Raw genomic sequence first — 16204 nt, 5'->3', positions numbered from 1 at the left:
TGCTGAACCTTATTTGTTGACGTGGTGGGGAAAATTCGAGGCTTTCAAATGAAGAGTGATTTGAGGAAAGTCCTGCATTCATTTAATTACTAGAGAAATACTATAGAAGACAAATTTATGTAGCAGTACTTTGAGGGAGTTTATTGAGTTTATTATGAAAAGAAAGGAAGGGGCTCGAGAAAAATTGTGGGGTAAAAGCAATAGCAATTAGCAGCTGGTTGAATGAAGGGGACATACATGAAATGATGAGAGCTCTGAACCTGGGTGACCAGGAGAATGATGGGTCTTTCCATTGAGACCTGAAAGAGGTATAGGACCGGAGTTTGAAATGACTTACCGACAGTCAGGTGAAGTAGGATGTTGGAAATATAAATGTAAATAAACTGGGGTCTAGCGCAGAGGTTAGAGACAGGAACACGAATTTGGTGTTCATCTGAAATTGTGGAATTGTCTGCAATTACTGAGAAGGTCACCAATAAAGAGAGGCAGAAATAAGAAGGTAAGTAGTGGAGTCTGAAGGGGTGACTAACATTTAGGTATATGCAGAGAGAGGAGAGGAAGAAGGTAAGAGGGAGGGAGACCCAAGAGAATTAAACAGTCTACAGCAGAGTCAGCAAATGCTTTCTCCAAAAGGCCAGGTGGTATTTTATGGCGAGCCATATGGTTTCTGTGACAACTACTCAACTCTGCCGTCTGAGCCCTAAAATGGCCAGAGACAAAATCATGAGCATGATGGAATAAAGCCTTATTTATAAAAGCAGGTGGAGGGCTTCCCTGGTGGCGCAGTGGTTGAGAGTCCGCCTGCCGATGCAGGGGGGACACGGGTTCGTGCCCCGGTCCGGGAAGATCCCACACGCCGCGGAGCGGCTGGGCCCGTGAGCCATGGCCGCTGAGCCTGCGCGTCCGGAGCCTGTGCTCCGCAACGGGAGGGGCCACAACGGTGAGAGGCCCGCATATAGCAAAAAAAAAAAAAAGCAGGTGGCAAGCCTCAGTGTGCCCACCCCTGAAATCAAGGGAGGAGAGAGGATCAAGAAGAGGCTGCAAGTGAAAATGAAGAGAGATAACCAGCAGTCTTGAAAGGTGCAGAGAGGTCCGATGGCATTATCACTGGGAAGGGGACCTTGCACTAGGGAATTATAAGAATATTATGAGGTTCATTTTTAATACAATGGGGGCAGAAGCCATAACACTGACAAATGTGCAGAGAGGAATTGGGGGAAAAAAAAATGAGTAAGTTGCGTATTGTATCTGCAGAGTACCAACGTCCCAGGATTTGCATAATTGATTGGATTTTTCAGTCTCCATTGGGGGTTATCTAAACAATCACAGTTACTACTGTGTAGAGGCATAGTCACATTGGCAGTAACAAAAGTAAAGAAAGTAAGAAGCAGAGCGTAGTGGAAACGTCAGTAAGTAGAGTGGGACCCAGGAGAGCTGGTTCTAATCTTGGAGTCCACCGTCCTTTGAGTCAAGCTTTATTTACTTATGCGTTTTTCTCTCATCATCTATCTTGATATGCTAGAAAAATCAAGTATGTATTTGAGCAACTGATACTCTGAAACCAAATGAGGTCAGAACATCAGTTGTACAAATGTATTGTGAAAAGCGTGCTTCATAGCCCTGCAGGTAATAAAGTTCTACCTAAGTTTTAATTGACTGTGTGTGGCCAGCGTGAGGTGACCAAAGAGAGAAAAGCTAGTGCAGTTTTTAGGGAATGTTAATATCACTGATGATTCTCCTGCACGTATCTCCATCTGGATCTCCCCCTGTGCTTGTATAGCCAGGGCGATCCTGATCAAATGACGTAACTTAGATCCTGTCATCCTTTTACTTAATCTTTCCCAGTGGCTTCCTTTCCCACCCAGAACAAAACTCAAAATCCTTCCACTGGCCATCAAGGCCTTCGTGCCCACCCTCCTCTGTCTGGCCTCATGCACTTTGCCCTCCGTGTCTCAGCTCCAGCTATAACCTCCTTGCAGGTCCTCAGGCACGTAAAACCTCCTCCCACCTCAGAGCCTTTGCACCTATTGTTTGTTCTGCCTGGAATATCCTACCCCATCCACCGAAATAAATAACCCACATCTGAAAGCCTCCCTCAGCTCCCCCAGGTCCTGGCTCAGGTGTCACCTTCTCTGTGAGACCTTCCTGGCCACCCTGTCTGAAATTGTCCACCTGCCTCTCAGCGACCCCTACCCTCCCTTCCCTGTTTTATTTTCTCCATGGCACTTATTGTCTAACAGAGGATGTGGTTTTCTTATGTATTTATTTTTGTTATCTGTCTCCCCCACCCCGGCCCCAGTACGAAACCAGGAATTTTTATCTACCTTATTCTCTCCTTTCTCCCCAACACTCAGAAGAGTGCTCGGTACCTCATAGGTACCCAATAAATATCTGTTGACTGAATACAAATCTTCCTTGACTTAAGATGGGGTTACATCCCGATAAACCCACCGTAAGCTGAAGATATCTTAAGCCAAAAATGCATTTAATGCACCTTACCTACTGGCCATCATAGCTTAACCTCGCCTACCTTAAACGTGCTGAGAGCACTTACGTTAGCCTTCAGTTGGGCAGAATCATCTAACACAAAGCCTACTTTATAATAAAGTGTTGAATATCTCATGTCGTTTGTTGAATACTGTACTGAAAGTGAAAAAAACCAGGATGGTTGGAAGTGTATCGGTTGTGAACGGTTGTGACTGGGTGCCTGACGGGGCTGAGGCTCACTGCCCTGCACAGCATCATGAGAGAGTCTGGTAGGGCATATTGCTAGCCCGGGAAAAGAGCAACATTCAAAGTGCAGTTTCTAATGAATGCATATCACTCTCACTCCATTGTAAAGTTGAAGAATCGTAACTCAAACCATCTTAAGTATGGAATGTTTGGATTAAAAGAAGTAATGGTCTCAGGTATTATATATTTAGGTGTATTTGTTCTCTAGTAGTATTTTCAGCTTAGGTACATTTAAAAAGAAAAATGCTTGATTTGAATAAGTCCAGGGCAAGATGAGGGCTTTGTAAATAGTATTATATCGGTATAAGGGAAGGCTGAAATTGTAGTACTAAACTTGCTGCCAGGGTGAAACAGAATGATGACTGACTGCTAAGTGCCAGGCAGGGTACTAAACACTCTGCATATATTATCTCATTTACTCCTCACAGCAGCAATGGCAGGGGAAGAAAACTGAGGGTTAGTGGTGGGAAATCAATTGCCCAAGGCCAGATGGTTGTAAATGACGAGTGGCGGGCCCAGACGACTCACCCATGTGCTCTGAAGCCAGAGCCATGTTTTGATTCTAAAAAAAACGCTATGACTGTCATTTTTGGAGCACTCCTACATTGAAAGTGCTGGAGGAGACTCTTCTACTCTGGGATGCTAGGAATTCCCCCCCCCCCCATACATTCATTTTCCATTTTTTCCCCCCCTCATCCTCCCACTGCCCTTGTTTCTAGGGAAGCAGCGGCCCTCCTGGAAACCAAGGTTTCTGTAACTGGGGCACGTTTCAGGCTTGGCAGGGCGAGCAATGAGGACACCTGCAGGTAGCAGGCAGCCTGACAGGGGAAGAGAAAGGCTGGCAGCACGGCAGCTGCCCACCCGACTGCCTCACCCCGCTTCCATCCACGTGCACCCCTCTCCCCTCCAGCCCTGATGGGCGGAGGTGAAGGCGATTGAATGCATTCCTTCTGGTTAGGAAATGTTCGTCTGTAAATTTCCATGTGTGTTCAAAGATGATTGTATTATACATTAGTAAATATGGTGACTTAACAGGAAAGCTTCCTTTCCTTTAAGAATAGCTGAATGGACCAGTTCCTTTCCAAGGAAGTTAGAAGAGCACCTCGCCTGAGGTGACGGAGGTGAGGATGGATGCTGATGCCACTGCGTCTGTGTCAGTCCACTGTTATGTGGGGGGAAAGTAAAGTTTACATGTTTCCTGGGAGTTCTAGAAAGGCAAACATAGGAAGTGTAGCTTTGGGTGATCATGTACCTGGGAGTTCTGCCCATCTGAGCCTCCTGTGAACTATGAACTTGGATAGAAAAGCTTTGTTCACCAGAGCAATAATGCCAACTCATGGCCCCTTTCCCGTAAGAAGCCTGTAGGAGGCACGGTCAAGGATCAAAGAAGACGCTTCTAAAGGCAAAATACCTGTAAATCCATTTTGCACATTTTGGATTAAGAAGTAAATAATGTAAAATAACACGTGGCATTTATTTTCCTTTATTGTATTCATAGCCCACTTGACTATATGCCACTGAAGGCCAGATTACCTCTTGGGAGGGAAATAGAGAGGAGTGTGATAGGCTGACTGTAAGTGTAGCAGAAGTTTTTCCACATCGTTGCCAGGAAATCACTGGAAGGAACTGGGAGAGTAGCTGGTATTGAAACCGTGCACCTCATGCCGGGACTTGAACCCATGTGGCCAGGACTCGAACCCGGCCAAAACCCACAGTCTTCCAACTGAGATCACATACCTGGTTTCAGGACTTAATGAAGCTCAGGTTCTTGATGTCTCATCACGGAAAGAATTCAGCGAGAGACCAAGTGATGGGTAAGAAGTGGATTTATTTAGAGAGAAACACACTCCACAGAGTGTGGACCATCTCAGAAGGTGAGAAAGGCACCAGGGTATGGGGGTTGTCAGTTTTTATAGGGGAGGGTAATTTCATAGGCTAATGAGTGGGAGGAGTTTCCCAGCTATTTTGGGAAGGGGCGGGGATTTCCAGGAATTGAGCCACCGCCCACTTTTTGATCCTTGTGGATCCTTGGAACTGTCATGGCACCCGTGGGTGTGTCATTTAGCTTGCTGATGTGTTACAGTGAGTGTATACTGAGGCTCAAGGTCTAGTGGACGTCGGCTTGTCCACCATCTTGGACCCATTTTGTTCTAATCAGTTTATGTCATGTCCTCGGGGTGTGTCTTTCTTTCAAAGGCTGTGCCCTGCCCCGCTTCCCTTCTGTTTCACTACATTGATTTTGTATTGCTGTGTAACAAATCACTCCCAAATTTAGTAGATTAAAATAGCAACTATTTTGTTTTCTTACAGTTCTGTGAGTCAAAAATTTGGAATGGGTTTAGCCGGGCTGTTCTCACGCTAGTCACTCCTGTGAACGTGGTCATCTGGTGTCTGGCATGTGTCCGCTCGGTCTAAAGTGACTTCAAGTCATCGAGCCAAGGCCAGAGTCTCTGTGGGAAGGAGCCCCACGAGAGCCTGGCTTACAGGGAGACAAGACTCATTGGGATGATCTTTACAGTAACATTGACTATAGGTGGGTGTTTGAAAGGGTAGATAGGTTCAACTTCAGGTGTTGGGGGTTCTGCAAGATAGGTTCAACTTCAGGTGTTGGGGGTTCTGCAGTTATCTTCCCAAGTTTGTGTGACATGGAGTGAAGTTCACACCGCGTTCCCCAGTACCTCCACCTCGGGGATGACACTTCCACCAGCAGTGAGCTGGAGTACCCACAAGTGTCTGATCTCTTTTTCATTTAAAAGGAATAAAATCTCAAATGTAAATTCTTTTCAGGTGCTTATAGTTCTCCGGCTGCTCTCTTACTTCGGGAAATAGGTACGTTTTTGGTTCTGGTGCCCAGGTAACTTTTCCATTTTCTTTGCGTGGGCACCCCAAAGAATTGGTGTTCCCTAAATGAGCTGAGAAACTCAAAGACTTAACGGAGGTTAACTAGGATAAATGTCCCTACCCCACATTCAATAAAAATAGAGTGGAATTATGCGAGTATGTAGATAAGCTAATCATCTGACCTAATCAGCAATGCACAATTTTTTTTGCTGTACGCGGGCCTCTCACTGTTGTGGCCTCTCCCGCTTAGGAGCACAGGCTCCAGACGCACAGGCTCAGCGGCCATGGCTCACGGGCCCAGCCGCTCCGCGGCATGTGGGATCTTCCCGGACCGGGGCACGAACCTGTGTCCCCTGCATCGGCAGGCGGACCCTCAACCACTGCGCCCCCAGGGAAGCCCAGCAATGCACATTTTAAGAAGCTTTTCTAATTACTTCCTCGACTTGGCTGAAGGTACGGGTAAAAAGAGTTTCCCAGCATGATGGCAGCAGATGTATTTCATAATATTTATTGAAACTATTGGAAAGAAATCCTCAATTATAATGTTCCTGAAAAGTACATCAAAAAAGACATCATATTTAACATATTTTAAACTCTCATTAAGATAGCAACATAACATAATTTAGATGATCAACTCTCACACCAGTTATTTGGAATCTCTCGTACAGCGAGACTAACTTTCCCAGCGAAATTGCTTATTGGTTAACTGCCTGTGTCTTCCTTGAGTTGTATTACGTACCTGTGAGAGCTCTACTTGTCTTGCTAAAGATGGGACCAAAATATTCTCTTTTCTCTGACTATTAGTTAATTTGCTATCTTGGCAAAGGAGTCTTCATGCATGGTGTTTCAGGAACTTTAAATGTTAACTTGTTGATGTTTACAGGTGTATGTAACACCACACAGTATGAGATTTGGAAGCCTAGATAGGTCTATTACTCATTTTCTTGGTTGAATTTGAGCAGTTGTGAACGATTGTTAAATGAATCATTTTACAGTGAGATAGATGGGCCCAGAGGAAACCTATCTATGAATTCCTGGTTGAAATGCCTGTATCATCTCTGTGTCTTGGGCTACTTGAGTGCTGGTTGTTCCGCTTTACCTTCCATTCTGTGAGCTGCCCAGTATCTTTCCAGTACATTCGTTTAATATAAGTTAGCCCAAGCCAGTTTCTGTTGCCTGTAGCCAAAATAAATCTTAAATGGTCTGATGCCTTCAGTGCCTTTGGAATGACTGAATACTTAAGTAGCTGTCTGTTATTGCATAATTGTGGGACTGGTTACTTTCCTCTACAGAGAGTTTCTCCAACACCCCTCTCCTAAGAAATCTCTAGAGATCAGATGGAAAAGAAAGTCTTTGTGCCACCATGTGGTAAAAAGACAACATCCAAGGACTCTTAATGAGCGTCACTGCATAATTCATTCCTGGCGTTGGAGTGAGCGAGTGCTGTATTGGTGGAAGTTACGAGTGCCGAGTCACATGACAGTGAATTGTTTTATTTGAGGATAGAACCAGAAAAGATGGATAATCGAATGTGTGATTTAATTTCGTTGCTAGTGACTTTGAAACTGGAACATAGTTATGCAATTGAAAGTCATCAGATGTAACACCGTTATGTCCAAACTCTTAAATCTCTAGGTCAGAGTTTCTCAGCCTGGTGCTATTGACGTTTTAGACTGGTTCATTCTTTGTCGTGGGGCACTGACTGTCCTGTGTTTTGTAGGATGTCTAGCAGCATCCTTGGCTTCTTCCTTCTGGGTGCCAGTAGCATCCCCCTTCCTTCAAGTTATGACAAATCAGTGTGTCTCTAGACGTGGCCAGATGTCTTTTGAGGGGGCAAATTTGTCATCAGCAAAGGACCACTGCTTTAGATTAGTTTCATTATTTTCTCTTTAATTTAGCCAGCATTTACCAAACACTTCCACTATTCAAAGTACGTTTTCGTGTTTATACTTACAGGCAGAATGTATGTCAAGTACACTCACACCCTAGGTTCAACAGATATTCGCTCCTTCCTAACCAAGTTTAGTTAGAAATATAGCAAAACTCTCTAGGTATAGTTTTTCTATTCATATGGTAAGTATTAGGTCGAATCATGAGAAATTGTCTTTTGTGGTTTAAAAAATGGGAAAATGTCAGCATTTTCCTGTGGCTCTACCTAATGTATGATGCACAGTAACAACAAGAAAAATACATGATTTGAGAAAAAAAATGAAACTGTAAATGTACCCAAATGTCGTTGTAACCACGATTTTAAGTGTATTTTGCTTTTCTTTACAGCTAGTGGTGGTTTCAGAAATCTCTTGTAGGCAGCTTGGAAGAGCAGGCTGAGGGAGCTGGCTGAGGGTTGAAGTCATATATTTTAGCAATGCAATTATGTAGCTAGTGCAGTACTTTTAATTTAGAAGGTGTGATTCTTCCGTGCCTGAGGTGAGAGGGCTGATGGAAATCCTTGGCGGTGGTTGCTAAAGCTGTTCATAAAGAGAAGGAGGTGGGAATGAAATCTATTTTTTAAAATATACATGAATATATTAAATGTTGATGGCGAGCCTCTCATTTAAAAGGATCTGATTGGTCCCCATCAACAGGAGTCAGAACATCAGGCTATTTCCTGCTTTGGCCAGTTTGCAGCGGAAGGAGGATCTCATCTAGAAATGCATTTTTGGAAAATGAGATCAGCGTAGAGATGAAGGGCACTTTCTAGCACATGTAAACACAGTTAAAATACTACTCTACTTCAGTCATTTTCCTGCACTCAGATCTCCACTTAGAACAACAATGAACTGTGAACAGGGATTCACTGTAGTATGAAGAATACCTAAACCTTTATCTTAGTCTTGTAAACCTTGTTGTTCTTTAAGCTTCCGATGGGAGCCCTAAGCAAATAAAACCTTCTCTCCCTCCTGCTCTCCACCTTCCAGGGAAGGTGCTAATGTGCAACGAAATGGCCAGAACTCTGGTTGCAGAAGCAAGAAGAAGCCAGAGGGTAGAACAGTAACTCATGAGCTACCTAATCAGCTTCTCAGAAGTTGGTAATATTGTAGATTTTACAGTTTCTATTCCATAATCATCCCCTGAAACTACCGAGAGCTGATGGAGGTTTTATAAATCAGATGAACAAGGGAAGAGTCAGTGCGTGCTCAGTCCATAAAATACGTCGCTTTCACTAATTCCTGGGATTTCTGGAGAATTCCATGTGTGTGACATACACAGAAGAGACATTCCATGCTTGATGTTGGTCCAGGACAAGGTTAACTTTCTGCACACTAATTTTAATTCATTATATATGCCTTTTTTTCCCAGCACAAATGGACCCCCGAGGCCTATCTCCCAGACAAAGTAAAAGTGACAGTGATGATGATGACCTGCCAAATGTGACCTTAGATAGCGTTAATGAAACTGGATCTACGGCCCTTTCCATAGCCAGAGCAGTACAAGAGTAAGTATCACATTCTCAGGATGAAATAAGAATTGCCAAGGTGTTCAATGGATAATGGAAACAGCAGCATCTCCTGTTCCCCAGACCTGTCATTCTAGCTCTGAACGGGCACACGTGTCAGCATCTTTCCATTCAGCCTTGTGTTCTTTGGGAGGAGATGAGGGGAAACATGGAGTGTTTTGCGTAGTTGAAAATTTGTATTTTGAATAGAAATGAGACTTCTTTTTTAATACTTCCCGCCCCTTCTCCTTAACTCTGAAAAAAAAAAAATTGTTCTTTTCGAGTGCCACTATCTAATTATCATCATTGTTTTCATTATTCATATAGAACAGTCAAGAGAAGTAAAATATGACAGGCAGTATTATCTTGTGTTGATAGGAAAGTACAGTACAGCTTTTTTGAAATTTAAAATTTGGAAGATACTGTGTTACCCCTTTGAAAAATTCAAATCATATGTAATTTTTAAAGGAATCATTTCTCACTCCTTTAACTGTAACACAGGGTTAGAGTTTCGCCCTTTTTCATTGAAAATAGCTGCTTTTTCATCATTGTCAATTCTGTGTCTAGAATTGCACCTATGACTAGTCCATGTGTATTTTTTCTCTAGCATAATTTTTAATAACATAATTTTTTTTTTTTTTTCCTTGCGTTATGCGGGCCTCTCACTGTTGTGGCCTCTCCCATTTGCGGAGCACAGGCTCCGGACGCGCAGGCTCAGCGGCCATGGCTCACGGGCCCAGCCGCTCCGCGGCATGTGGGATCTTCCCGAAACGGGGCACGAACCCGCGTCTCCTGCATCGGCAGGCGGACTCCCAAGCACTGCGCCACCAGGGAAGCCCAATAACATAATTTTAAAGAAGAGGAAGATTTAAATTAAGCCACTGTTACTGCCAACACAAAAGTTAATTAACACTTTACTTAAAATGATCTTAGTTACCTCCCATATATTAATTCTTTTTTCCCAGGTATTGACTAAATATCTACTCTGTTTCATGAATTAGGCCTTGAAATTAAAAAAAAAAAAAATTAGTAGGGCGTTTTAGAATTTAAAGCCTATGTGTGTGTGTATGTGAGGGTGTATAAAATGAATACTATATCTCTATGATAAATAGGTACTAGGTATATTATATATTACAGGAAACAGGATATGGCAAATCTAATGAAATTGCAGTCAGAAAGATTTGGATCCAAGTTCACATTCAGTCACTTAATAGCCATGTGACATCTGGCAAGTTAACTAACCACTCTGAGATGTTTCTTCATCTGTAGTAAGAAAGACTACGTACCTTACAGGACCATTGTGAGGGTGTGATATAGTTACAAGGCATGAAAATTGAATTGCAAAGTTTTGACAGATGAGAGCCTCAAGGGTGAAATTAATATTATTATTAGTGGTAGTAGTAACAATAATGGTAATAGTGTGTAGTATAAGTACATGACAACTAGGAAATATAAATATTGCAAGTGTCATGCTGATTTTACAAATGAAGATACTGAGGATGAGAGAGGTTCAGTGTCTTCTCCAGAGTCATATAATAAGTGGTGACGAGACAAAGTTTAGGACTTCTAGCTCCCCAAACATATCTCTTTCTCGAGTGCCTGTGATGTCTGTTACCAGTCATATTCTTCCACTTGAACATGGATAAAAACACTTTTTTCTCTCATTTGTTCCAGTAACGGGTTGTAGTAACTTAGTTTCTCCAAAGCGTTGGATCAGAAGGGTGGCTGAAATCATATTTAAGTGCTAGCATGCCCGATCACTTCATCACCAGTTCAGTGATCAGCCCAGTGATTGTGGTTTTGTGGGAGCTAAATCTTAAGATCAAGGATTCCATGTTCTCACCTGCAAAATTAAACTAACTGATGACAAAGTTCAATTCTGAGATGAATCATAAGTTTCACAGACATTTTAATCACACTGTTTTCCTGCACCGTATAATATATACATAATTTGTGTGTGTGTCTTATAGATATGTGTGTTTCTGTAAGTTTGGCACTGTGATTACTGAAATCTAAGTTATGCTTACTCCGTTTCGGGCTTATAGAGCAAATCATGGTATTAACGTCTTAAACATAACCATTTTTTGTGCTTTTAATATTATGTGCTGAGACTATAATAGTATATTTTAATATGAAACTTTGAATAACAGCCTTAGGAACTGGAGCTTCATTTTCAACATAAGCTCTCCAATTTGCTCTGTGAAAACATTTGTAAGCCCCACAATATTTTGTTCTGACCGTGCATACGCCTGCCTTTATTACTATTGTAAAAGTTGCATGTGTATCTAGGCAAGTGCCAGATTCATTATTCATGTAAGTGTTTTCATTAAACGATTAGCAAAGAATACTGAGCTGTCACTTGGGAAGCCCTAGAATGCCAGGACCCATCAATAGTTAATTAACCATCATTCAAGGAGGAGTATGTGTGTGTAAACACTGAGAAGTGCTAAGATACTGTTAGATGAAGCGAAAAGAATGTTCTGCAGAGACCTCTTAAATATAGGTATTTCAAAACTTAAAACAATATGTTGAGGAAAATTTTATTCTGGGACAAATAAGTATATAGTCCTTGTTAGAGAATTTTTAAAAAAATCTGTACTTAGGTTTACCCAAAGTTAACTTTCAGTGGATATGTCTTCCTGCTCTTAATTTCTCTGATTTTTAATGCATGTCTCTGTTTCACTATTAATTTCCCTTCCCTCTTTTTTCTGTTTGCCTTTGGATCTTGATGGCTTCTATTAACTCAAAAGCTGTCCAACAAACAAAAAAAATCCAGTATACTATGATCAATAAAATAATGCTTCAAATCGTAAGAGGATTGAACATCATCTTGGCATGTACGAGATGAGAGGATTTCAAAAGACATCCGTGCATCTGTTTCTGGCACTTGGCAGAACTTTGAGTTAGGTGAGAAGGATGCCTGCAGGTAGAGAGGTGATAAAATCAAGGGTTTATGTGCGATAGAGGTAGCACATTTTAGAAGCCCTGGGCAACCAAAACACGTCTCTCCAATTAAAGCCATGGTTTAGGAGGGGTTTGAAGGCATGCCTCTTATCTCATTGGCCACCAGTGCAGTGTCAAGGAAGAAAGCGGGAAGATGAGAAAGGAAGATATTAGGAAAGACTGACACTAGAGAGGGGCGAAACTGCCTTGTCCTAGGCCAGCCTTTTAGACAAGATCCTAACCCACAAGGTGACTGTCTCCAACTGAATCTCTTCTTTGTCTCCTTTCCCATTCGGGTTCATAGCCTTGCCTCATGCAGTCATCACCATAGTTTGAATTTTTAATTTGGTGGCTTACTTTGCTGACATTATTATATTTACATAGCATAAACCTTAATATGCTAATAAATACTCTTTTTAAATATTTGGTATTATGCATTTTACTGGTTTTTAAAATGAACGTTTATTAAATCTTCAGTTCAAGAAATTTTCCTTTGATTTGAAATGCAGAAGTTGTTAGCCATTGCACCTCTCCCCACCCCAATATATAATATTTAGATACTCTTGCCTTTGAATAAAAAGGAACAATGCTTGGTGGCTAGAGCTGCAACCTAAGTTCACTTCCATTTAAATAGATTTTTATAGCAAGGCTCCTGAACTGTGCTTGAACCAATCATTGCAACTATTTTCATTGATTCACTTGCTTCTCGTTTATCAGCTCAGCCTCGGTGACTTCAGATAAATGGGAAGAACCGGCCATAGTGAGGCCTACAGACAGCCTCTACCCTTCTTGTATTTCAACTGTAGAGATACTGTCCGAGCCAGAGACAGTGTATTCAAGTAATTCTGACAAAGCCAACTTCCAGCAATTCATAGAACATCTGTTTTGCTTAGGTCTGGGTTTTTTTTTTTTTCCCCTCTGATGCTATAATAGGATCATTACCCTTAACTACTTGACAAACATAATTATGAAATAAGTGTTTGGAAAAAGAGAGGTACAGGCACACGATTAGAGCAAATTATTATAATTAACTCTAACCCTAGGCAAAACAATGATATTTTTTAAATAGGTAAAATTTGGCTCTCTTACCCAGAGCCTCTAATTTCTGTACCCCTTTTTCTTCTTTTTTTTTCTCTAACTCCAAACCTTCCTACTCCTCATTTGTTGATGCTGGTAGAATAATCAACTTCCTTCAAAGTAGAGTGTATATGAATAAGAATATCTGAAAGAGGGCCCGCCTCAGAGGAATTAGTGTTTAACCAGGCGCAGGCCTTGAACTGAAAGAATAAAGGTCTAGACATGATACTTTCAGTAAGAGTGAAGTGGGAAAGGGTGGAGTAGAGGGTGGGAGAAGGCGATGAAGATTTTAAGGAGATGGACCAGCTTTCCTCAGTGTCAGTTCTCGCAGAATTGGTAAATGCACGTGATTGTTTAACTCACACCATATCTGAGTTCTCTGCCCTCTCTGATCTTGATTGTAACTGTCAGAGTAGAAAAGAAGCAACGTACATTAGTAGCATTAGTAGCTTTTTGCTTTGGTTAGCATCCCTAAAATTTGAACCTGTTAAAAGGATATTCTTTTTAAATAGTTCCTTGTTAATTACATTTACGCTAATTAAAACACTGGCTTCCTTCCCCTGTTTTTATTATAATGCCTGTGTCAAGTGCCCTTCTTAAAGGAAAACAATTTGTGAATTCTGGAAATGAAGAGTCCCATCTTTATTTGCACTTAGATGCTTTTTGAAAGAACAGACATGGTAGCAAGTTGGATATCCTATTCCTTCAGATTCTGCTGCTGGCTCAAACATCATAGTTTTTAATTTAGAAGGTTGCATCTGATGATCAGAGAAGGGTCAGAAATCTTGGAGGTTTTCGGTTTGGGTTTTTTGTGTGTGTTTTTCATTTTCCTTATTTTAAAATTCTTGATCCTTATTTCTGAATCTCCTCATGTATAACTTTGTTAATGTCTTTTAAATTACAGTAGAGAACAGTCCTAGAGATAAGGAAGAAAGAGAAAACAAAACTGTTACTGACTGACTTCTTTCAGGCAGATTCTGTGAGAACTTACATAGTTTTCATTTAATTTGCCCTATGCTCCTGTTTTTATGCACAAATAAACGGAAGCTCAGAGAGGTTTACTCTATCCCCAGAGGTCCTATAGCTGATAATTTGCAGAGCTCATATTGAAATCAGAGTTTGTCTGACTATAAACCCATATTCCTTTATGAAGGCAGCTCTTGTTTTTCTGTTGTGGCTTTAATATCTCTAAACCACAACTTTCTAAAATTAGCAAAGTTTTTTTGACACCTGAATCCCAATAAGAATATAGCTTTTATGAAATAATTTCAGATTTTTTTCATCTTTAAACTTGCTGTCACTTTAAATATAATCTGACTTAGGGAGAGATAATTCTATCAGATGCCTTCTCAGAAATGGTTCTTAAAAAGGTGTTCCACTTCTGTAAATCACACACAACATTATATTGATATGTGAAGAAATAAAGTACAAATACATTAGAGCATTCTTTCTATAAACTTCACTGTTGCTGTTATTTTAAGAAATTATTGTTTCAGTATACACATACGTGCTGACATTCCCAAGATGAGCATCCTTTTTAGAATTGCTTTCTGTCAATCTGTAAAAGGAAATGTTTGTCCAAGGGTTGAAATGGTACTGTGTCATCTAATTTTGCAGCCCTTGACTGAAAGATTTGAGGGTATTTGGATCATGCCTCTTCCCTTGTCTGCTGATTAGAACGAACCCAGCTGAGCTGATTGTGCCCAGAGAAGAAGCCAGAGAGCTCAGTATGTCAGACAATTTCAGGGTTTTTTTTCTTTTAAATCTTTCCCAGATTCTTGTCTCATTAAAAGAAGCTATACTTTTATTTAATAAGCCTAATGTGTTTGGGACGCCTTCAAATCCCCACTTCATGCCTTAACAAAGAAATAGCTTTGATTCAGTTCTGTAGGTGGAAGTCTAGCTCTCTAATAGACTAATAATGGACATCATGGCTGATGGGTAAATCCGAGAGGCGTTCGCTGTCTTGCCAAGGAGATAAACACTTTTATGTTGCTCTTCTTCTAAAGGAGATCAGAAAAAGCTCCTGATTCGATGTGAATGAACATAGGTAAAGTCTAAAGTGTATACTTAGCCTGCATCAACCCAACATTCTAGCAATACTAAAAAATATATATATATATAATGATCACTGAGTAACTCAGTCCCTGGGTATTTAATAGCAAGATGAAGACTGTACACCCATACACAGTCATTTTTATCGCTTTGATGGGACCGTGTTGGTCCCACTTTCGTTTAAAGAAAGTCTGATCAGTTTTTGATAATAATTTGATATTTGAGCTGTTTTATGAATTAACAAATTAAGTCATGTCTGTATTTGGTGAATAATTAATTCGTTTATTCAGCCCTGTGTTACATGCTGGGGATACAGGATGAATGATTCATAGAACCTTACCACAGGGAGCTCAGAATCAAAATATGTGAGGCGAATCAAAGCCCAATGTGATAAAAGCATGAAGGGCTGCAGCGAGGAAAGGGGGGAAGGTCACGTAGCTCAGTCTGGAGTAGTGGAAAGCGTTGACATGCGGTAGGAATGTGTGAGTTCATAGTAACTGGCGCAGAAGTGAGTGTGGCGGAGAGCTGGGAGATGCAGCTGCTTGGGGAGGTGGGTAGGGACCTGATCAGGAAGAATGAATTTATTCTGTAGACAGTGGGGAGACATCAATAGGTTTTAAATGTCAGTGGCTTCTTCAGCTTTGTGTTTTACAGATTTCAGTCTCAAGGAAGCTGGTTATGGTGGTGCGGGTTGAACACTGTACATCCCAAAGGGTGCCATTTATATGACTAGCACTGCCTAGCTGTCCACAGCTTCCACAGTTAGACACAGGAGCTTGTGGTATATACATATATATATAAATCTTTATATATATATATATATATATATATATATATAAATCTTTATATATATGTGTATATGTACACATACATATGCATATATGTATATGTATATGTATAGACACCCCTGTGTCCATACATGTCAGACTCTCCAGTATATTGAGCTGTTCAGAGGGTAGATAACATGTTCTAGTCTTCCATGTATCTCCAGGGCTGCTAGCACAGTGCCTGGCCAGGTACTTTTTTAAACACGAGAACAGCATTGAATAAAATAGACAAAATCACTGATTTCATGGTGCTTATATTCCATTGGAGGAGGTGGGAGGGAAACAGACAGTA

The 16204-nt window shown here is 41.1% G+C and overlaps 1 protein-coding gene across 2 annotated transcripts in view; it reads left to right on the top strand.

The window, feature by feature from the left end:
- The window catches only part of KLF12 (KLF transcription factor 12), a 446968-nt gene that overhangs the window by 324548 nt on the left and 106216 nt on the right, over positions 1-16204 (top strand). For both annotated transcript variants that reach the window (XM_007447097.1, XM_007447098.1), the window contains one exon: positions 8875-9010. In XM_007447097.1, the coding sequence (XP_007447159.1) occupies positions 8875-9010 (136 nt within the window). The remainder of the gene's footprint in view (positions 1-8874; positions 9011-16204) is intronic.

This window comes from Lipotes vexillifer, unplaced genomic scaffold (assembly GCF_000442215.2).
Source record: "Lipotes vexillifer unplaced genomic scaffold, Lipotes_vexillifer_v1.1 scaffold1491, whole genome shotgun sequence".
Lineage (NCBI taxonomy): Eukaryota > Metazoa > Chordata > Mammalia > Artiodactyla > Lipotidae > Lipotes > Lipotes vexillifer.
Note: the sequence above shows the minus strand (reverse complement) of the source record. Positions and strands in the feature narration are given on the sequence as shown.